Source organism: Cetorhinus maximus, chromosome 1, assembly GCF_964194155.1.
Source record: "Cetorhinus maximus chromosome 1, sCetMax3.hap1.1, whole genome shotgun sequence".
NCBI classification, from domain to species: domain Eukaryota; kingdom Metazoa; phylum Chordata; class Chondrichthyes; order Lamniformes; family Cetorhinidae; genus Cetorhinus; species Cetorhinus maximus.
This window is the reverse complement of record NC_135879.1, coordinates 190,257,883-190,280,084: the sequence shown is the minus strand read 5'-3', so window position 1 is coordinate 190,280,084 and position 22,202 is coordinate 190,257,883. Positions and strand designations below refer to the sequence as shown.

The following is a 22,202-nucleotide window of genomic DNA, read 5'->3' as shown; positions in this document are numbered from 1 at the left end:
ATCCCCTCCCCACAATCTATTCTTGGCCCCCTCGGCGACATCATCCAAAAGCACAGCATTAGTTTTCAAATGTATGCTGTTGACACCCAGCTCCAACTCACCCAGTACCTATCTTCATTCTTCAACTGTTGCTAAATTATCAGACTCCCTATCTAACATCCAGTACTTGATGAGCAAAAATTTCCTCCAATTAAACATTGGGAAGACTTAAGTTCCTGTTTTCGGTCCTGCTCCAAACTCGATTCCTGAGCTCCTCTTCCTGAGGATAGTCTCTCAAGATTAACAGTCTTTTCACAACCTTGGTATCACATTTGACCCCAAAATAAGCTTCCTACTTCATATTCAGGCCATTAAGGCTGCCTATTCCCACCTCCATGGCAATCTGCTACTTCACCCTTGCCTCAACTCATCTGTCGTTCAAACCCTCATTAATGCCTTCATTGCCTCTAGACTTGATTATTCCAACGCACTCCTGGCTGATATCTCACATTCCACCTGTTGTAAACTTGAGATCAACCAAAACTCTGCTGCCTGTGTCTTAACTCGCACCAAGTCCCATACCCTACCATTCCTATGCCCACTGACCTATATTGACTCCTGTCAAGCAACGTCTTGATTTTAAATTCTCATCCTTGTTTTCAATTACCTCCATGGCTTACGCCTCCTTATCTCTGTAATCTTCTCCAGCCCCACAACCATGGGAGAGATCTGCAAGCCTCTAATTCTGGCCTCTTGAACATTCATCATTGTTCGCAGTGCCTTCAGTTGCCATGGCCCTAAGGTGTGGGATGCTCTCCCTCACATCCTCTTCACCTCACTTTTTTTAAGTCATTCGTGAGATGTGAGCATTGCTGGCAAAGCCAGCACTTGTTGCTCATCCTTAATTGCCCTCTAGGTGGTGGTGGCAAGTCACCTTCTTGAACTGCTGCAGTACAACTGGTGCAGGTACATTTACAGTGCTGTTAAGAAAGGCGTTCTAGGATTTTGACCTGGCCAGGATAAAAGAATGGCAAGTCCGGATGGTACGTGATTTGAGGGGGGAGCTTGCAGGTGGAGATGGTTCTATGTTGTCCTTGTCCTTCTAGGTGGCGAAGTTGTGGGTTTGGAAGGTGCTGTCGAAGGAGCATTGGCAAGTTGCGGCAGTGAATCTTGCATATCGTACAGAGGGCTGCCACTGTGCATTGGTGGTGGAAAGAGTGAATAGTTAAGGTGGTGGATGGGGTGCTGATCAAGCTGGCGGGCTTTGTCCTGAATTGTGTTGAGCTTCTTCAGTGTTGTTAGAGCTGTTGTCAAAGCTAGTGGACAGTATTCCATCACACCTCTGACTTGTAGATGGTGGAAAGGGTTTGGAGAGTTAAGTTACTCAGCACAGAATTACCAGCCTCTGACCTGGCCTTGTGGCTGCAGTATTTATATGGCTGGTCCAGTTCAGTTTCTATCCATTGGTAGCCCCCAGGATGTTGATGACCGGGGATTCAGCCAGTGAAATGCCATCGAGTGTCAAGGTGAGGTGGCTAGATTCTCTCTTGTTGGTGATGGTTATTGCCTGGCACTTGTGTGGCACGAATATTACTTGCTACTGAATGTTGTCCAGATCTTGCTGCATATGGGCACAGACTGCTTCAGCATCTGAGAAGTTGCGAACTGTACTGAGCAGTCATCAGTGAACATCCCCACTTCTGACGTTAAGATGGGAAAGGTCATTGATGAAGCAGCTGAAGATGGCTGTTCCAAGGGCACTACCCTGAGGAACTCACACAGCAATGTCCTACTGCTGAGATGACTGGCCCCAACAACCACAACCATCTTCCTTTGTGCTGGTATGACTGCACCACTGACTTCAGTTTTCCTAGGGTTTTTTGAAGCCACATTCAGTCACATGCTGCTTGGATGTCACGGGCACTCTCACTTCACCTCTGGAATTAAACTCTCTTGTCCATGTTTGGACCAAGGCTGTAGTGAAATCAGTGGCCCTGGCAGAACCCCAAACTGAGCAATGGTGAGCAGGTTATTGCTGACTAAGTGCCACTTGATGGCATTGTTGACAACACCTTTCATCATTTTGATGATCGCGAATAGTCTGATGGGTCGGTAATTGGTCAGATCAGATTTGTCCTGCTTTTTGTGGACAGGACATACCTGGGCAATTTTCCACATTGCCATGTAGATGCCAGTGTTGCAGCTGTACTGGAACAGCTTGGCGAGGGATGCAGCTAGCTCTGGAGCACAAGTCTTCAGTATTACAGCCAGAATGTTGTCAGGGCCCAAGACCTTTGTTATGATTATCTGTCTATTGCATGCTGTTTGTGATGTTTGGCATGTAAGTAGTCCTGTGTTGTAGCTTCCCCAGATTGACACCCCATCTTTAAGTATGCCTGGTGCTATTCCTGGCAAGCCCTCCTGCACTCTTCAATGAACCAGGGTTGAGCCCATGTTGATGATAATGGTAGACTGAGGGGCATGCCGAACCAGGAGGTTACAGACTGTTTGAATACAGTACTGCTGCTGATGGCCCACAGTGCCTCATGGATGCCCAGTTTTCAGCTGCAAAATCTGTTCTGAATTTACCCCATTTAGCATGGTGAATGTGCCACACAACACGATGGAGGTACCTTTAGTGTGAAGGCGGAACTTCAACCCCAAAACGATTGTGCAGTGAATCCAACCAGTACTGTCAAGGACAGATGCACCTACGACAGACAGATTAATAAGGGAGGGGGCGATGGCAAGTAAGTTTTTCTCTCTTGTTGGTTCCCTCACCACCTGCTGCAGGCCCAGTCTGGCAGATTTTTCATTCATGACTCAGCCAACTCAATCAGTAGTGGTGCTACAGAGTCACTCTTGGTGATAGACATTGGAGTCCCCTACCCAGAATACATTGTGTCCTTGCTACCCTCAGTGCTTCTTTCAAGTGGTGTTCAACATGGGGCAGTACTGATTCATTATGGCTGCAGGAGAGGAAGGTGGTAATCAGCAACAGGTTTCCTTGCCCATGTTTGACCTTGTGCCACCAGACTTCATGGGGTCCGGAGTCAACATCGAGGACCGATTAGGAAGGCAAATGGAATGTTGCTATTTATTGCAAGAGAACTATACAAGCTTTGCTGCAGTTGTATATGCATTGGTGGTACTACATCTAGAGTAATGTGTACAGTTTAGGTTTCCTTATTTAAGAAGACATAATTGCATTAGCAGTTCAAAGAAGATTCAGTTGACTGATTCCTGGGATGAGGTAGTCATCCTATGAGGAAAGGTTGGACAGGTTGGGCCTGTATCCATTGGAGTTTAAAAAAATGGGAGGTGGTCGTATTGAAATATATAAAATCCTGAGGGGGCTTGACAGGATGCTGAAAGGATGTTTCCCCTTGTGGAAGAGACTAGAGGACAGAGTTTAAAAATAAGGGATCTCCCACTTAAGGGGGATATGAGGAGAAATGTTTTCTCCCAGAGGGTCATGAGTCTGTCCCCAGAGAGCAGTGGAGGCAGGGTCAATGAATATTTTTAACGCTGCATTAGATAGATTCCCTTGTCAATCAAGAATCTAAGGTTACAGGGGTTAGGAAGGAAAGTGAAGTTGAGGCAACAATGATATCAGCCATGATCTTATTGAATGGTAGAGCAGGCTCGAGATGCCGAATGGCCTACTCCTGCTCCTAATTTTTATGTCTGTATGTACCCACAGGGCAACTGTATCGCACTGTGCTGCCACCTCTGCTGTTGTGGTGGGACAGGACATACCCAGGGATGGTGAAAGAGTCTGGGACATTGTCTGTAACATATGGTTCAGCAAGTATGACTATGTCAGGCTGTTGCTTGACTTGTCTGTGGGACAGTTGTCCCAATTTTGGCACAAGCCCCCAGGTGCTCATGAGGGCAAATTTGCAGGGTCGACGGTGCAGTGTGCTGTTGTTGTTTTCAGTCTAGGACAATGCTGGATGGTCTAACCAGTTTTATACCTTGACGACTTTTCTGGAACAAACCAAGTAGCTTGGTTGGCCATTTCAGAAGGCAGTTAAAATTCAACCACGACATGAGAGTCTGGAGACCAGGTAAGAACGGCAGGTTTCCTTCCCTGAAGGATGTTACAACAGTCCTCAAAACTCCTTGACTAAGCACGTGGTCATCTAACCTAATATTTCCCTTTGTGGCTTGTTGTTTAATGATGCTCCTTGAGTCTTTTTATTACATTAAAGGCACTATATAAATACCAGTTAATGTTGCTGTTGTTAATCTTCTGGAGGATTTTCTTTGGACAATTTAGGTGATAAATATATTGGACATGGGAAACAAATACTTTGACTGGGCAAGGCAGTTAGACTTGAGCAGACCATCTAGTGAAAGGTCCAGGAATAAATGCCAAGATGGTTGGCAACCCTCAAATTCAGCCCAGGTTGAATGGGTGAAAGTCTCCTACCAGGTTGGGATTAAGTTATGGCCCAATATCCCATCTAATTTCACAAAAGCGTTTCACAGAATATATTATAAACATAATATATTCTGTGAAACAGCCTTCGTGAAATTAGTTGGGACATTGGGCCATAACTTCCTTGGACTGGCTTTCAGCGTCACATTGCCACTCTATGCCCAATTACTTACAGGAAATTTCTTCTGTGCCTGTCTCACCCGGGCTTCCAACTCAGGCTGGGCGAGATCCAGGCAACGCAGCTGTCCTTGAGGCCCAGCATCGCAGTCAGGCAGAGTTGATTGAAGAAGGACACGTCCCTTTTTTTTTTAAAGCAGCAGGTGTGATAAACCAATTAAGTTTAAAGGTCCCATTGGAATTGACAGATCAGGGAGAAGGTTAGTCTCTAAGGTAAGTGGGTAGGATATAGGATTTGGGGGGCGGGGGCCCAAACACTAGGGGCAGGGGGAGGTCAGGCATCGGGAGGGTGGGGTGGAGGTCCGGTCGGGTCAGAAGGGGGATAGGGGCTGCGGGGGGGGGGGGGTCTGGTCGGGTCAGCTGGGGTGGGTGGCCAGGTCGAGCCCGCAGGGGTTGGGGTGGTTGGTGGATTGAGTCCGGTCAGGGGGAATCCCTCAAAGTAGGGTGGTGGGGAAAACCACGTGGTGGGGGGCGAAGTTGGGGGTTATGGAGAGACCCCTAGGGGGCTGGGGGGGGGGCGGTGCGTCCCATGGGGCGGGGGTTGGGCTGGCTGTGTCTTTACAATAGTTCCCTAGAAGTTAAGAGGTTTAATTCTTCTTGCTTTTTCTGGGTAACTATTTGTGTAGCATAGCCGGAACCATTTGAAGTTTGCAAATTAAGTCGCATTTTCAGATGGTTCCCAGGGCAGGGCAATTGTCCAGAGCAAGTTTGCACTTTGGGCAATTGCCATGCAAACCCTTACCTGGGGACTTCCAAGAGGTTTCCCAGTGAATCTTTGGGGTACCCCCCAAATCCGATGCTGGGGAGCTCGGAAGTTATGGTCCATTATCAATCCACTTCTTGGTGGAAAAGGGCCTACAACACACAGGAGCAGGAGAAGGCCTTCAGTCTCTCGAGCATGTTCAAGCATTCAATTAGATCATGGCTGGTCTGCACCTTAACTTGATTTACCAGCTTGGCCCTGTATCCCTTAATACCCTTACCTAACAAGATTCCCTTTCAGTTTTGAATTTTTGATTAACCTAGCCTCATCAGCTTTTTGAGGGGCAGTGTCCAAATCCCCACCACTCTTCGTGAATAAGTGCTGCTGAACATCACCCTTGAATGGTCTAGCTCTAATTTTAAAATTAATGTTCCCTTGTTATGGACTCGTCCCACCAGAGGAAACAGTTTCTCTCTATTTATCCAATCAAATCCTAAACTCATTTTAAACACCTCAGGTAAATGACCCCCTAATTTTCTATTCACAGGCCTAGTCTATGCAACCTGCAATATAATTTAATCATTTTAGCTTCAGTGTCATTTTGATAAATCTGTACTACCCCCACCAATGCTCCATTAGCCTTTTTAATTACTTCTTTGTACTTGTCCCACAAGTTTTTTTTAGTGATTTCTGTAGTTGGAAATCTCCGCAATTCTCCACAGTTCCTAACTTATCATTTAGGTTATACTCTGATCTCATAATTCCCCACAATGAACTTAATTTGCTAGTTTTGCCCACTCAAACTTATAAATGCATTCTGCAACTTTCTACTTCCATCTACCGTACTCACTGTGCCAGTCACATCCTGTTAATTGTAGTACATGCCCATTATCCAATCGCTTTGTCTCCTACTGCTAAACCAATTTCTTAATCATGTCAAAAGGTTGCGGCCAATTCCATGCACTTCAATTTTGCTAACAGTCTCTTGTGTAGATTATCAAATGCCTTAAACACCCATAGATACTCTTATCTACCAAGTTCGAAAGCTCCACAAGGTTAGTTGGACATGAATTACCCTTTAGAAATTCATGCTGGTTTTAAGAGGCAATTTCAATCAGGTCATGATGACTAATGTGGGAAATAAAAAATTTTCACATCAGTGTAAAAGGGACTACTCTTCTAAGGTTGGGGCTGAAGCATATTTTTTGCGGAAAGTTTGGAGATAACTGATTCTGCAAGAGGACAAACTGGCCTTAAATGAAAAGAATTACAATCGCTGGCACCAACATGCCCACCTTGATGAGCATAAACGTTTGGCTAGCCATGCAGGTGAATAAATTACTCAAGGTTACAGAAAGTCACATACATAGAAAATCCTCTGCTTAGCCTTCATTACAGATCAAAGGAAATTTCAAAAGCATCACACAGGTTAATGACATTTTAAGTGTCCATGAAATAAATAACAGAACGTTCCTTCTCTTTGCCACAGTGAAATTTTCATTTCATCGTCTCAGCCAGACTTTTTAAAAAAATTCATGCTCGGGAAGTGAGCGCCGCTGCCAAGGCCGCATTTAATGCCCATCCATCCACTGCTGCTCTGAGGGCAAACTGCTTTGGTTCAACTGAGTGACTTACTGGGCCAGTTGGAAAAGAAGTTAAGGATCAATCACAATGATATGGCACTGGAGTCACATACAGACCACATCAGCTAAGGACAGCAGGTTTCCTTCCATAAAGGGCATTCGTGAATTAGTTGGGTTTTTACGACAATTGGTAGCTTCATGGTCACTTTAGTTAATCTGAGTTTATTTTCAGTTATCTTTTTTGAACCGAATACAAATTTTCAAATTGCCACAGTGGGATTTGAACTGTCATTCTCTGGATTCCAAGCCTCTGGATTATATGACCATTAAACTGCCATCCTCAAAATTGCAAAATCTTACTAGAAAAATAAGAATTGCAGAATTTGGAAGGTATTTAAGGAACTAAAATATGTACCGATGGTCATCCAAATCTCTGTGTGATTGAACTCATATGAAGTAACATTAACCATTACCCGTGCTTGTCGACCTACATGACACCTCAATTTTAAAACTATCTTAGCTTTCAAATCCCTCTATGGCCTCACCCCCCTCATCTCTAATCTCCTCCAGTCCGGCAACTCTCCAAGATATCCAGTTTCCTTTAATTCTAACGTCTTGAGCATCGCCAATTTTAAACTGCTTCGCCACTGGCAGCTATTTCTTCAGTTGCCAAAAGTTCTGGAATTCCCTCCCCAAACTTCTCTGCCTCACTTTCCTCCATTAAGGCACTCTAACACCTAACTCTCTCATCTAGTTTTTGGTCATCTGCCCTAATTTCATGCAGTTAAACATCAAATTTTGTTTGATTGTGCTCCTATGAAGCATCTTATGTTAAAAGTGCTATATTAAAAAAAAATATTCAATATGCACATGGCCACTTAAATGTGATCATCACTTCCTCTAGACCTTTCCAAATATGACAGATCAGCATTTCAGAGATAACTATTTTGCATGGCAACATTTGATACCTAAAATACCTGCACTGTGCCGGGCAGGAAGATCTCTGACAGCCTCGCGCTGCTCAGGGATACGATTGCCTATGTACAGGACAGGGGTGTGGATACCTGCCTCATCAGCCTGGATGAGGAGAAGGCCTTTGACAGAATATCGCACACCTACATGGTGGATGTACTCTCCAAAATGGGGTTTGGGGAGGGAATTCGCAATTGGATCCAACTGCTCTACACTAACATCAGTAGTACAGTCTCAATCAATGGGTGGGAATCAGATAGCTTTCCGATTAAATCTGGAGTCAGGCAGGGCTGTCCTCTCTCGCCTGTTCTTTTCGTGTGTTGCATAGAACCCTTTGCTGAGTCCATCAGGGAGGATCCAGGCATAAGAGGAGTGACGATCCCAGGCAGTGGAGGCACTCAGGTCAAAGCCTCCCTATACATGGACGATGTCGCCGTCTTCTGCTCAGATCCGCTGTCGGTGCGCAGACTGATCCATATCTGCGACCAGTTCGAACTGGCCTCGGGAGCCAAGGTAAATCGTGGGAAGAGGCCATGTTCTTTGGGAACTGGGCTGACCTATCCTTTGTCCCCTTCACCGTCAGGGCTAACGGCCTGAAGTTGCTGGGGATATGGTTCGGAGGGACCGGGTCATGCGTTAGAAACTGGAAGGAGCAAGTGTCTATGGTGAAAAGGAAACTGGGCATGTGGGAGCGACGCTCCCTCTCCATTGCGGATAAGAACCTGGTCATCAGATGTGAGGCACTCTCGCTGTTGCTGTACGTGGTGCAGGTCTGGTCGTAACCTCACTCCTGCGTGGTGGCGATCACCCGAGCCATTTTCCGCTTTATCTGGAGGTCGAAAATGGATCGTGTCCGCAGGGACACGATGTACAAGCCTCTAGATAAAGGGGGAAAAAACGTGCCCAACATCGCCCTCAAACTGATGGCCACTTGTGTGCGGCTGCATCAAGCGGTGTGTAGACCCTCAGTATGCAAACACCAAGTGTCACTACGTGCTGAGGTTCTACCTGTCCCCAGTGTTGCGAAGGATGGGTCTGGCCACGCTGCCGCGGAACACTCCAAGTAGTTGGACCGTGCCGTACCACCTGTCCCTCGTGGAAAAATTTATGCAGAGAAACACCTTTGACCACACGTCCATCAGGCAATGGTCGGCACGTAACGTCTTAGAGGCCCTGAGGGGAAAAGGAGAGGGTGGATCCTGTGGGATGGTTCCCTGAGCAGACTGTCAAAGTCATTTGGCAGAATGCCTCATCGCCAGAACTTTCCAACAAGCACCAAGACGTAGCTTGGCTGGTGGTGAGAAAGGCCCTCCCCGTCAGATCCTTCCTACACGCCAGGAGTCTCACCCCATCTGCACGTTGCCCTCAAGGTGGCTGTGGTGGGGAAGAGACCGTTGTTCACCTCCTGGTGGATTGTGCCTTTGCAAAGAAGGTCTGGAGAGAGATGCAGCGGTTTCTGTCAAGGTTCATCCCGAGCAGTTCAGTGACACAGGACTCTGTGCTCTACGGGCTGTTCCCAGGGACACACACCGAGACTAACATCAACTGCAGCTGGAGGATCATCAACTCGATGAAAGACGCTCTTTGGTCTGCCCGAAACTTGTTGGTCTTCCAGCGCAAAGAGTTGTCCCCGACCGAGTGTTGCAGACTGGCACATTCCAAAGTCCAGGACTACGTGCTGAGGGACGCACTAAAGCTTGGGGCAGCCGCCGCAAAGGCGCAATGGGGAAGGGTTGCTGCCTAAGACCTTTCTGCCACAGTGCACCGAGGGACTGGGAACTGTTTAAATCCCCTCGGGCTGTACAGCTGAAAATGAATGTCTGCAAATGATTGTAATATTCATTTATTGTATTGATGCATTTCGTGATACACGTTGTAAAAGTTGAACCTGATTGTATTTTTGTGATGGTGTTTTTGAAATGGTTTGAAATGTTGTTGAAGATATTTTGTGAATAAAGTATATTTTTGCAAAAAAAAACCTAAAATTTAATTTCAGCAGCCATGTTAAACATTTTGCAACAAAATATAAGACTAAGTGTTACTTTAAGTAAAGAAGCACATGCAATGGTAACAATAAGATGTGCATTACATTTTTTTTTAACTGTAGCAGTATATTAAAGAGATGCAGTCATGGAGGAAGCCCAGTATTTCCTTCCCTCTTTAAAACCAGTGAAAATGCTTACGCCATCTATCTTCACCATCTATCTTAACCACATTGTTAAAATTCAAACTGCTTAACAAGCAGTCTAGAATTTAGTGCACCCTCAAATAATTATAATATAATCAATTCTTTAATCAATAAAAATGGAAAACACAAAATACACAGCAGGCTTGGTGTAGATCCTTCATTAGCATGAAAGGCAGATATCATGGAATCAGTAATATAAACAAGCCTGTTTAAAACAGAGCAAACTGAAGAGTGGAGAGGACAACAAAAAGGTAAATGTCAACAGTCAGAATGCTAATTTCTATCACAAAGAAGCTGGTATGGTTAAATGATCTATGAATAGGGTCCTGAAACTGTACAAGTGTTGTATAAAATACAAAAAGTTTTGACAGTAAAAAGGGGCAAAGTAGAAAAGGGAAGGGAGGAAAGCAGTAGCAAAATGAGAGGCATGAAGCCATTACAGGGTTTGAGCAGGAAGGTAGGTGGAAATGCAACAACGTGGATGTGAACTGATGCATTGAGTATAACAAAATGAACAGGAGTAAAGACACTTTTTATTGCTTAACCTCATTCTTGACTGATTCAAAGTCTGAAGTTCACAGTCTATGTCATCACTCAAGTCTGGTTGTGAAGAAGGTTCATGAAATAGTCTTGAGGACTTATATTTCTTCCTCTATTGCCTAATTCTTTTGTTACTCCTGGCTTGTTTAGATGGGGGGATGTTTTATGACTCCAGTACAGCCTCTGTTTGCTGTGAAAGAGCTTACACTAAGTCCTCATACCCCCTGCACAACAACTTGATTTTCCATTAATATATGGAAGGGATGTAATGACAGAGTATAGGGATTCAATTGAGAATCCCAGTCCAGTTCTTGGTTCACCTTCTCAAAACACACAACCTTTTTTTATTCATTTACGGGATGTGGGCGTCTGGATAGACCAGCATTTATTGCCCATCCCTAAATGCCCTTGAGAAGGTGGTGGTGAGCTGCCTTCTTGAACCGCTGCAGTCTCTGTGGTGTAGGTACAACCACAGTGCTGTAAGGGAAGAGGTTCCAGATTTTGACCCAGCAACAGTGAAGGAATGGCGATATAGTTACAAGTCAGTATGGTGAGTGGCTTGGAGGGGAACTTCCAGGTGGTGTTCCCATGTGTCTGCTGCCCTTGTCCTTCGAGATGGTAACGGCCGTCAGTTTGGAAGATGCTGTCTAAGGAGCCTTGGTGAGTTCCTGCAGTGCCTCTTGTAGATGGTACACACTGCTGCCACTGTGCATCGGTGGTGGAGGGAGTGAATGTTTGTGGATGGGGTGCCAATGAAGTGGCCTGCTTTGTCCTGGATGGTGTCGAGCTTCTGGAGTGTTGTTGGAGCTGCACTCATCCAGGAAAGTGGAGAGTTTTCCATCACATTCCCGACTTGACCATTGCAGATGGTAGACAGGCTTTGGGGAGTCAGGAGGTGAACTACTTGCCACAGGATTCCTAGCCTCTGACCTGCTCTTGTAGTCACAGTATTTATATGGCTAGTCTAGTTCAGTTTCTGGTCAATGGTAACCGCCAGGATGTTGATAGTGGAGGATTCAGTGATGGTAATACCACTGAATGTCATGGGGTGATGGTTAGATTTGCTGTTGGAGATGGTCATTGCCTGGCACTTGTGTGGCATGAATGTTACTTGCCCACGCCTGGATATTGTCCAGGACTTACTGCATGTGGACATGGACTGCTTCAGTACCTGAGAAGTCGCGAATGGTGGTGAACATCAGCGAACATCCCCACTTCTGTCCTTGTGATGGAGGGAAGGTCATTGATGAAGCAGCTGAAGATGGTTGGGCCGCTACCCTGAGGTACCCTTGCAGTGATGTCCTGGAGCTGAGATGATTGGGCTTAGTGAGAGGGAGGGACTGAAAGAAATCAGTATTAGTAGGGAAATGGTGTTGGGGAAATTGATGGGTTGAAGGCCGATAAATCCCCAGGGCTTAATAATCTACATCCCAGAGTACTTAAGGAAATGGCCCTAGAAATAGTGGATGCATTGGTGGTCATCTTCTGAGATTCTACAGACTCTGGAGCAGATTGGAGGGTAGCTAATGTAACCCCACTATTTAAAAAGGGAGGTAGAGAGAAAACAGGGAATTATAGACCAGTCAGTCTGACGTCGGTAGTCGGGAAAATTCTAGACTCCATTATAAAAGATTTAATATCTGAGCACTTGGAAAACAGTGGCAGAATCGGACAGAGTCCAATTTACGAAAGGGAAATCATGCTTGAAAAATCTACTGGAATTTTTCGAGAATGTAACTAGTCAAGTTGATGAGGAGCAGCCAGTGGATGCGGTTTATTTGGACTTTCAGAAGGCTTTTGACAAAGTCCCACAAAAAAGAGATTGGCGTGTAAAATTAAAGTGCATGGGATTGGGGGGTAGTGTATGAGATGGATAGAAAATTGGTTGGCAGATAGGAAACAAAGAGTAGGAATAAACGGGTCTTTTTCCGAATGGCAGTGGGATACCGCAGGGATCGGTGCTGGGACCCCAGCTATTCACAATGTATATTAATGATTTAGATGAGAGAAGTAAATGTAATATCTCCAAATTTGCAGATGACACAAAGCTGGGTGGGAGGGTGAGCTGTGAGGAGGATGCAGAGATGCTTCAAGGTGATTTGGACAAGCTGAGTGAGCAGGCAAATGCATGGCAGATGCAATATAATATGGATAAATTAGAGATTATCCACTTTGGTAGCAAAAACAGGAAGGCAGATTATCTGAATGACTATAAATTGGGAGGGGAATGTGCAATGAGAGCTGGGTGTCCTCGTACACCAGCCGCTGAAGGTAAGCATGCAGGTGTAGCAGGCAGTAAAGGCAAATGGTATACAAAAACAAAAATAGCTGGAAAAACTCAGCAGGTTCTGACAGCATCTGCAGAGAGGAATACAGTTAACGTTATGAGTCTGTACGACTCCTCAGCAGATGAGGATCTGATGAGGAGTCATACGTACTCGAAACGTTAACTGTATTCCTCTCTGCAGATGCTGTCAGGCCTGCTGAGTTTTTCCAGCTATTTTTGTTTTTGTTTCAGATTTCCAGCACCCGCAGTATTTTGCTTTTATCTTAAGGCAAATGGTACGTTGGCCTTCATAGCGAGAGGATTAGAGTACAGGAGCAGGGATGTCTTGCTGCAATTATACAGGGCCATGGTGAGGCCACACCTGGAATATTATGCGCAGTTTTGGTCTCCTTATCTGAGGAAGGATGTTCTTGCTATAGAGGGAGTGCAACAAAGGTTTACCAGACATTCCTAGGATGGCAGGACTGGCATATGAGGAGAGATTGAGTCAGTTAGGATTATATTCGCTGTAGTTCATAAGAATGAGGGGGGATCTCATAGAAACCTATAAAATTCTAACAGGACTAGACAGGGTAGATGCAGGAAGGATGTTGCCGATGGTGGGGGAGTCCAGAACCAGGGGTCACAATCTGAGGATACAGGATAGACCATTTAGGACTGAGATGAGGAGAAAATTCTTCACCCAGAGAGTGGTGAGCCTGTGGAACTCGCTACCACAGAAAGTAGTTGAAGCCATAACATTGAATGTTTTCAAGGAGGAGTTAGATATAGCGCTTGGGGCAAAAGGGATCAAAGGGTATGGGGAGAAAGCGGGAGCAGGCTATTGAGTTGGATGATCAGCCATGATCAGAATGAATGGTGGAGAAGGCTCGAAGGGCCGAATGGCCTACTCCTGCTCCTATTTTCTATAAACGTTTCTATGTATGTACGACCTCCAACAACCACAACCATCTTCCTTTGTGCTAGGTATGACTCCAACCAGTGGACAGCGCCGCCTCGATTCCCATTGACTCCAGTTTTGCTTGTGCTCTTTGAAGCCACACTTGGTCAAATATGGTCTTGATGTCAAGGGCAACCACTCTCACTTCACCTCTGGAGTTCAGCTCCTTTGTCCATGTTTGAACCAAAACTGTAATAAGGTCAGAAGCTGAGTGAAATCAAACTGAGCATCTGTGAGCAAGTAAGCAAGTGCCGCTTGATAGCACTGTTGATGACCCCTTCCATCACTTTACTGATGGAGAGTAAACTGATGGGGTGGTATTTGGTTGGGTTTGATTTGTCCTACTTTTTTTGTGCACAGAACATTCCTGGGCAATTTTCTACTTTGCTGGGTAGATGCCATGTCAGGCTGTTGCTTGACTAGCCTGTGAGACAGCTTTCCCAATTTTGGCACAAGCCTCCGGGTGTTAATGTTGTAGCTGTAGTGGAACAGCTTGGCTAGGGGCACGGCAAGTTCTGCAGCACAAATCTTCAGTACTATTGCCGGAATATTGTCAGGGCTCATTGCCTTTGCACTATCCAGTGCCTTCAGCCATTTCTCAATATCACCTGGAGTGAATCGAATTGGCTGAGACTGGTATCTGTGATGCCTGGGATCTCCAGAGGAGGCCGAGATGGATCAGCCACTTGGCACTTCTGGCTAAAGCTGGTTGCGAATGCTTCATCCTCATCTTTTGCACTGCTGGGCTCCTCCATTATTGAGGATGGGGGATATTTGTGGAGCCTCCTCCTCCAGTGAGTTGTTTAATTGTCCACCATCATTTACGGCCGGATGTGCCAGGACTACAGAGCTTAGATCTGATCTGTTGGTTGTGGAATCACTTAGCTGCGTCTATCATTTGCTGCTTATGCTGTATGGCACGCAAGTAGACCTGTGTTGTAACTTCACCAGGTTGACACTTCATTTTTAGGTATGCCTGGTGCTGCTCCTGGCATGTCCTCCTGCACTCTTCAATGAACCAAGTGGGGGATGTGCCAGGACACGAGGTTACAGATTGTGGTTGAGTACAATTCTGCTGCTGATGGCCCAGTTACTCATGGATGCCCAGTCTTGAGTTGCTCGATCTGTTAGAAATCTATCCCATTTAGCATGGTGATAGTGTCACACAGCACGATGGAGGGTATTCTCATTGTGAAGATGGGGCTTCGTCTCCACAAGTATTGTGTGGTGATCACTCCTCCCGATACAGTCAAGGACAGATGCATCTGCAGCAGGCAGGTTGGTGAAGATGAGGTCAAGTATGTTTTATCCCAATGCTGGTTCTCTCACTACCTGCCATAGGCCCAGTATAGCAGCTATGTGCTTTAGGACTCAACCAGCTCAGTCTGTAGTGTTGCTACTGAGCCACTCTTGGTGATGGACATTGAAGTCCCCCACCCAGAGTATATTCTGCATCCTTGCCACCATCAGTGCTCCCTCCAAACGGTGTTCAACATAAGAGTACTGATTCATCAACTGAGGGGTGAGCAGTACGTGGTAGTCACCAGGGGGTTTCCTTGTCCATATATGACCTGATACCACGATGTTGAGGACTCCCAGGGCAACTTCCTCCCATGGTATACCACTGTGCTGCCACCTGGTGGTGTCTGGGACATTATCTGTAAGATATGATTCTGTGAGGATGATGACTATGTCAGGCTGTTGTTCGACTAGGCTGAGACAGCTGTCCCAATTTTGGCACAAGCCTCCAGGTGTTAATCATGAGGACTTTGCAGGGTCGACAGGGCTGGGTTTGCCATTATCGTTTCCGATGCCTAGGTCGATGCAGGGTGGCCCGTCCAGTTTCATTCCTTTTTATTGAATTTTTAGCAGTTTTGACGCAACTAAGTGGCTTGCTAGACCATTTCAGAGGGCATTTAAGAGTCAGCCACATTACTGCGGATCTGGGGTCACACGTAGGCCAGTCCAGGTGAGGACACTAGTGAACCAGATGGGTTTTTACAACAATCAATAATGGTTTCATGGTCATCATTAGGCTTTTAATTCCAGATTTTTATTGAATTCAATTTCAAATGAAATTCAAATTCCACCATCTGCCGTGGTGGGATTCGAACCTGGTCCCCAGAGCATTACTCTGGGTCTCTGGATTACCAGTCCAGAGACAATAACACTGTGCCACCACCTCCCAATTTCTTACTGGTTTCAACCCAATTCCAACTTCACATTATTTTATCCTTTTCAAAACTGAGGAGATGATCAGTGAGGCGGTATCTGCCTACAGAAACTTTTAAGCACTTCCGCATGATCAAACTCCTTGCATCTTCAACTATTTCTGCATCAGTTTCCTTTTTAAAAAACTTTAAATGTGATTGCTGATGGGCAGACCATTTTTCTCAGCCTATCCTTCAGTTTCTTTTTTGGTTTCAACTCTCTAAGCCAAATCTTGCACTTATGTGCTGCTTTTAGTTCCCTAATTGTTCCTTCCCTCTTGGGAGTTTGGCACGCTCCACTTCTAGAAGTTTCTCAATCTTATCTCTTGTTTTTGGCTCCCTGGGGTTATCTACTGCTCCTGTTTCCAAAACGGCTAAAAGCCCCAAACATCCACCCCCACCCATCGAATTTTATTTAACAGCCTAATTTAGATGCATTAGCCAACTAAACTAAGTCATTCAATGCAACTAAAGTCTCAGTTGATAATACTCTTGGCTAATGTTCAGGCAGCAGTTATTTGTAAGCTTTTCTAAAATAAACTTTTTGCTGCTTTAGGGTGCCAAGGGGTAAAGAACAACCAAGGTTGAAAACTTAGAGAAATAATTTGTTTTATTGACATTAAAATACAATGTTTTAGAGAGAGAGTGATGTTTACAACCTTAGTCAGAAGTACATCTCAACTCAGAATAGTCAAATTCCTCTACATTGGGAGTTTAAAAGATTAAGTATTTCATTGACAACCTTCTCGATCTCTCTGACTGTCTCCTCACTTTTAAATTAGCTTTTGTGTCATTCATTTGTACTGAATGAAAAAGGTTTTGCTGGCATGTTTTTTTCTACTGTGCACAATAAATAGGAACACAACCAGGTCATTTCACCCCTTGAGCCTGCTCTGTTATTCAATGCGATCTTGACTGATCTGTGACTTAACTCCAACTTTGCCCCATATCCTTCCTTACCTTTGGTTAACAGAAATCTACTTATCTCAGATTTAAAATTAACAATTCATGTGGTGTCAATTGCTGTTTAATTGTTTCCTAATTTCGCTCCTGAAAGATCTGGCTGCAATTTTTAGGCAGCACATCACCTGGTCTTAGATTTCCCAACCAGCAGTAACAGTTCCTATGTATCCTATCTGGGTATCTTACTATATCTTGGAATATTCAAGCAAATTAAACCTTTGCCTTCTCTATTCTGCATCCCTTCCAAGGCTAATATTTATTCCTAAGATGTGGTGCCCAGAACTGCTCACATTGCTCCTGGTGTGGTCTAACCAGAGCTTTGTATAGCTGAAGCATGACTTCTACCCGCATAGTCTAGTTCTCTAGCTAGGCTAATGGAATGCTGGCCCATCTAAATGATCATTCTCTGTCGTGGTGGTGGTGGCAGACACCCCTCGCGCCAAAGTCTCTTTGGACCTCCTCTCTCTGTTCCTTGATTTTCACCATTTAGAAAGTATCCTGATCTATCTCATCAGATCCAAAGTGGATGACCTCACATTTGCCAACAACAACTTAGCACATTTAATGTAATGAAGCATCCAAGCTGCTTTGCAAGAGCATTATCAAAGTATGACACCGAGCCACATATCAGTCAAATGACCAAAAGCTTCGGCAAAGAGTTTGGTGTTAAGGACTGTCTTAAAGGAGGAAAGTGAGGCAGAGCGAGCAGATGACCAAGGTCTAATCTGCTTCTTAAAACACAGAAGCCCAAAAAATTATAGCATTAAACCCACGGTGCCCATGCCAACCGAAAGAGAGTCATCCTGACAAAACCCACCTATCAGTTCTTAATCTATAGCCCTGTAGGTTTCAGCACCTCAAGTGCATATTTAAGCATTTTTTAAAAATGTGCTGAGTTTCTGCCTCTGCTAACCTTTCAGGCAGTGAGTCACATTGTAATTACACCTCCCTCCACCATGGTGGTGTTTGCCGCACTTCCAATAGGGAGAAGGATGCAACTTTGGCATAACAAATTTTAAGGGGAGATGGTGGTATAATGGTAATGTCACTGGACCAGTAATTGAGAGGTCCAGGCTAACGCTTTGGGGAGTATGGGTTCAAAACCCACAATGGCAACTCATGGAATTTAAATTCAATTTATAACTCTGGAACTCTAGTCTCATGAAACTATCGATTGTCGTAAAAACCCATCTGGTTCATGAATGTCCTTTAGGGAAGGAAATCCACTGTCCTTATCTGGTCTGGTCTACACGTGACTCCAGACCCACAGTAATGTGGTTGAATCTTAACAGCCCAGCAGGTCACTCAGTTCAAAGGTAATTAGGGATGGGCAACAAATGCTGACCTTGTCTACAAGGCCCACATCCCATGAAAGAATAAAACAAAAGTTTACAAATAATGATAAATGCTGATGTAAGAATTTATAATGGACAAAGTTGACAGGCAAAGTATGTAGATACATTTAAATTATTACAGGTTGTTAATATACAAAACATGGGTTAATCTGGGAAGCAGAGAAGTTTGGCTAGAGCATAACTGCCTCAGTTGAGCAACAAGGAGATGCAAAACTAGGGTGCTAAATTCACCCCACTGCATTACACGTTTAATTAGATAGTTTCTTTATAAATTCATAAATACACATTTATGAATTAAAGTCGTCAACACAAAAGTGGGACAACATAAAAACAGGAAGCATTGCTTTGCCAATCTAATTTTAAATCTTTAACAGTTAATGGAAATAAATATCATATTCTCAGGAGTATGACATCACAATAGCAAAATGACTTCACAAAAGAGTCTCAACTGATTTCTGAACTAGTTTGAGGATAGTTTGTTCAAAACCAACAAAAATGTTTCAAATGGTGTAAATCTGAACCCAGTGCTGGCATACTTTCCAATGTATTGTGGAGGACTGCACCACTTATGATCAAACATTTCCTTAACCAAGACTGTTAAAACCAAGGTTACTAACAGTGAAATGTACCTACAATCTGCACTAACAGAAACAAGTGTATTCCAATGTACAAAAGTAATGATTGGATACCAAATAGATCGAGATACTAATACAACACTTTTGTTAGACGGCCAAATGACTGTGAATCTTTGAAACTTGCAACAATAGTCACTGGCAGTTTTCTTTTATATTTGGAAATGTTGTGTAACAAGTTACAGTTGGTCTTAAATTGTGTTCATTTAAAATTACTGTTTACATACTTTAATATTTTAAGAAGCGAATCATCCACCCCATCGCCTGACATCCCTTTACATAGATGTAAGTGAAACTGAGATACCTCGTTTAGAGAACCTCAATATTAAAATCCAATCTGAATGTTTGTATCTGAAATTAGATTATAATAAACACACCAGATTATTTTAAAATAAAAGCCTCGCCCCACACATCTTCAGTAAGAAACACACAGGCCAACCCTTCCTTTTAATACAAATCGTTATATTAACTAATAAATTCCGATTGCAATGATAAACGCGGGGAAGGACAGAAAATTACGACCAGGTCAAGGCGGGAGGGGCTAAATTTCGGAGTCTGGTGGATGTTGCAAACAAAGTCCAGCCCGGCTCCGACCGACAGGTCATTTAAAATAGTAAAAAGAGGTTGGGGTGGTCTTGCCGTGTCCTACCTGCTCCGGCTCTAGTTCCGCAGCCTTTCTCTTTCTGCTAACTATTTTTCTCGCCATGGTGTGGGAGGGAAAGTCTTTGAATCCACATGGAGGTAGAGTTAATAATAATCAGAGATTCAGTGGGCAGGTCTCGGCGGAGGCTGCGAGATTAGCGATTATTTTTCTTTTTTTAAATGCTACTTTTTTGGTGTTTACTGCTGTGATTATTTTAAACATATAATTAACAAAGACCGTTTGCAAACCGGCGTTATTTTATAAAAATCCCAGCCCGACGCCGCACGCGCGCGCACTCAGATCGAGTGAGCGAGCGAGCGTCAAACAGCCACTTCCGTCCCACCCCGGCAGTGTCCGCCCTATTCACTTCCGTTCCGCCCTGGCAATGTCCGCCCTATTCACTTCCGTTCCGCCCTGGCAGTGTCCGCCCTATTCACTTCCGTTCCGCCCTGGCAATGTCCGCCCTATTCACTTCCGTTCCGCCCTGGCAGTGTCCGCCCTATTCACTTCCGTTCTGCCCCGGCAGTGTCCGCCCGACTCACTTCCGTTCCGCCCTGGCAATGTCCGCCCTGTTCAATTCCGATCCGCCCGGGCAGTGTCCACCCGATTCATTTCCGTTCCGCTCCGGCAGTGTCCGCCCGATTCACTTCCGTTCCGTTCCACCCATGGCTGTGTTCGCCAGAGACATTTCTGTTCCGCCCTGGCAATATCCGCCCGCTAGATTTCCGTTCCGTCCGGGCAACGCCCGCGTCATAAACTTCAGTTACTTCCTCCATTAGTGCTACTGCGAAAAGCGTCCAGTGCCTGATTCTTTTTCTCCTGGATGCACCACATTTTGGCACCAATATTATAACTTAGTTTGATGGACCTATAAGGATGACGATTTGTTGCTTCTTCTCCCCCACCCCCCGAGCCACCAAACAATCCAGCCCAAGAGAGGGGCATCACTGATATAGGAAAGAAATATGTGGTCCAAACAAACTAAAAGGAGCTCAAGAACAAAGTACAACAAAAGCAAAGGTTTGCTTTCAACTCGGCATTGTACAGCCTTCTGGACTCAAAAGTTCAACAATTTTAGATCATAGACCTCTAACTCCATTTTGTTCCTTTTTTGTGTTTCTTTTTTTATTCCTTCACTTTGCATTTGGATCTACATACATCATTTATTCTTTACCTGTCCCATTATTACTCCCATTGGTTTTTGTACCATGAAACCTTTGTCATTTAAATCTGTCTTACCCTCTGCCCTACACAGGGCCTTCCGTTTTGTTCTTCCTTACTTTCACTTGCAATTAAAAAAGAATTACATTCCTAACTTTCCCCAGTTCTGATGAGAGATCATTGACCTACAATGTTAACTTTGTTTCTCTTCATAGATGCTGCCTGACCTGCTGAGTATTTCCAGCATTTTCTGTTTTTTATAAAAGCAAAGGAAATCTTCCCTTCTAAATCAGAATGTTGTTATCAACATCTGTAAGAGTGCTGCAGTGGTTACCTGTTGAGCAAGGCAGAAATATGGATATAGAATGATGCAGTTGGGTTTGTTTAGCCTATTGTAGAAGTCAGAAAAGGATGACTAAAAATAATAAAGGGAGAAATTGGAGTATGAGTGGAAACTAGCAATAAATATAAAAACAGTAAAAGCTTCTACATATAAGAAGGAAAAGAGTAGCTAAAGTGAGTTTTAGTCCCTTAGAGGGTGAGACTGTGGATTTAATAATGGGGAACAAGGAAATGGCAGAGACTTTCAACAAGTATTTTGTGTCTTCACAGTAGAGGACACAAGAAGCATCCCAATAATGGTAGAAAAACAGGGCAAAATGAAGAGAGGAACTTAAAACAATCACAATCACGAAAGAAAAAATACTAGAAAAACTAATGAGATTAAAGGCTGACAAGTCCGCTGGACCTGATGGCCTGCATCCTCGGGTCTTAAAGGACATGGCTAAAGAGATAGGGGATGCATTGGTTGGAATCTTTCAAGATTCCCTAGATTCTGGAAAGGTCCCAGCGGATTTGAAAGCTGAAAATGTAACACCACTATTCTAGAAAGGAGGGAGACAGAAAGCAGGAAACTATAGATCAGTTACTCTAACATCATTGGGAAAATGCTAGAATCCATTATTGAAGGAGGTAGTAGCTGGACATTTAGAAAATTATAATACAACCATGCAGAGTCAACATGGTTTTTGTGAAAGGGAAATCACATTTCCATATGCATTCTTAAACACCTTATCAACCTGTCCTGTTACCTTCAGGAATTCGTGGACATTTACTCCAAGGTCCCACACTTCCTCTACACCTCTCAGTATCCTCCCATTTATTGTGTATTCCTTTACCTTGTTTGACCTCACCAAATGCATCACCTCACATTTCTCAGGGTTGAATTCCATTTGCCACTTTTCTGCCCACCTGACCAGTCCATTGAGAGCTTCCTGCAGTCTACAGTTTCCCTCCTCACTATCAACCACACAGCCAATCTTTGTGTCATCAGAAAGCTTCTTGATCATTCTCCCTGCATTTACATCCAAATTATTAACATATACCACAAAAAACAGGAGACCTAGTACTGAGTCCCACGGAACC

The 22,202-nt window shown here is 44.4% G+C and overlaps 1 protein-coding gene across 1 annotated transcript in view; it reads right to left on the bottom strand.

Moving 5' to 3' along the window:
• The window catches only part of dcaf12 (DDB1 and CUL4 associated factor 12), a 99,377-nt gene extending 79,414 nt beyond the window's left edge, over positions 1-19,963 (bottom strand). The window contains exon 1 of the mRNA XM_078551299.1: positions 19,623-19,963. Coding sequence (XP_078407425.1) covers positions 19,623-19,679 — 57 coding nt within the window. The 5' untranslated portion in view covers positions 19,680-19,963. The remainder of the gene's footprint in view (positions 1-19,622) is intronic.
• Positions 19,964-22,202: the final 2,239 nt, after the last annotated feature.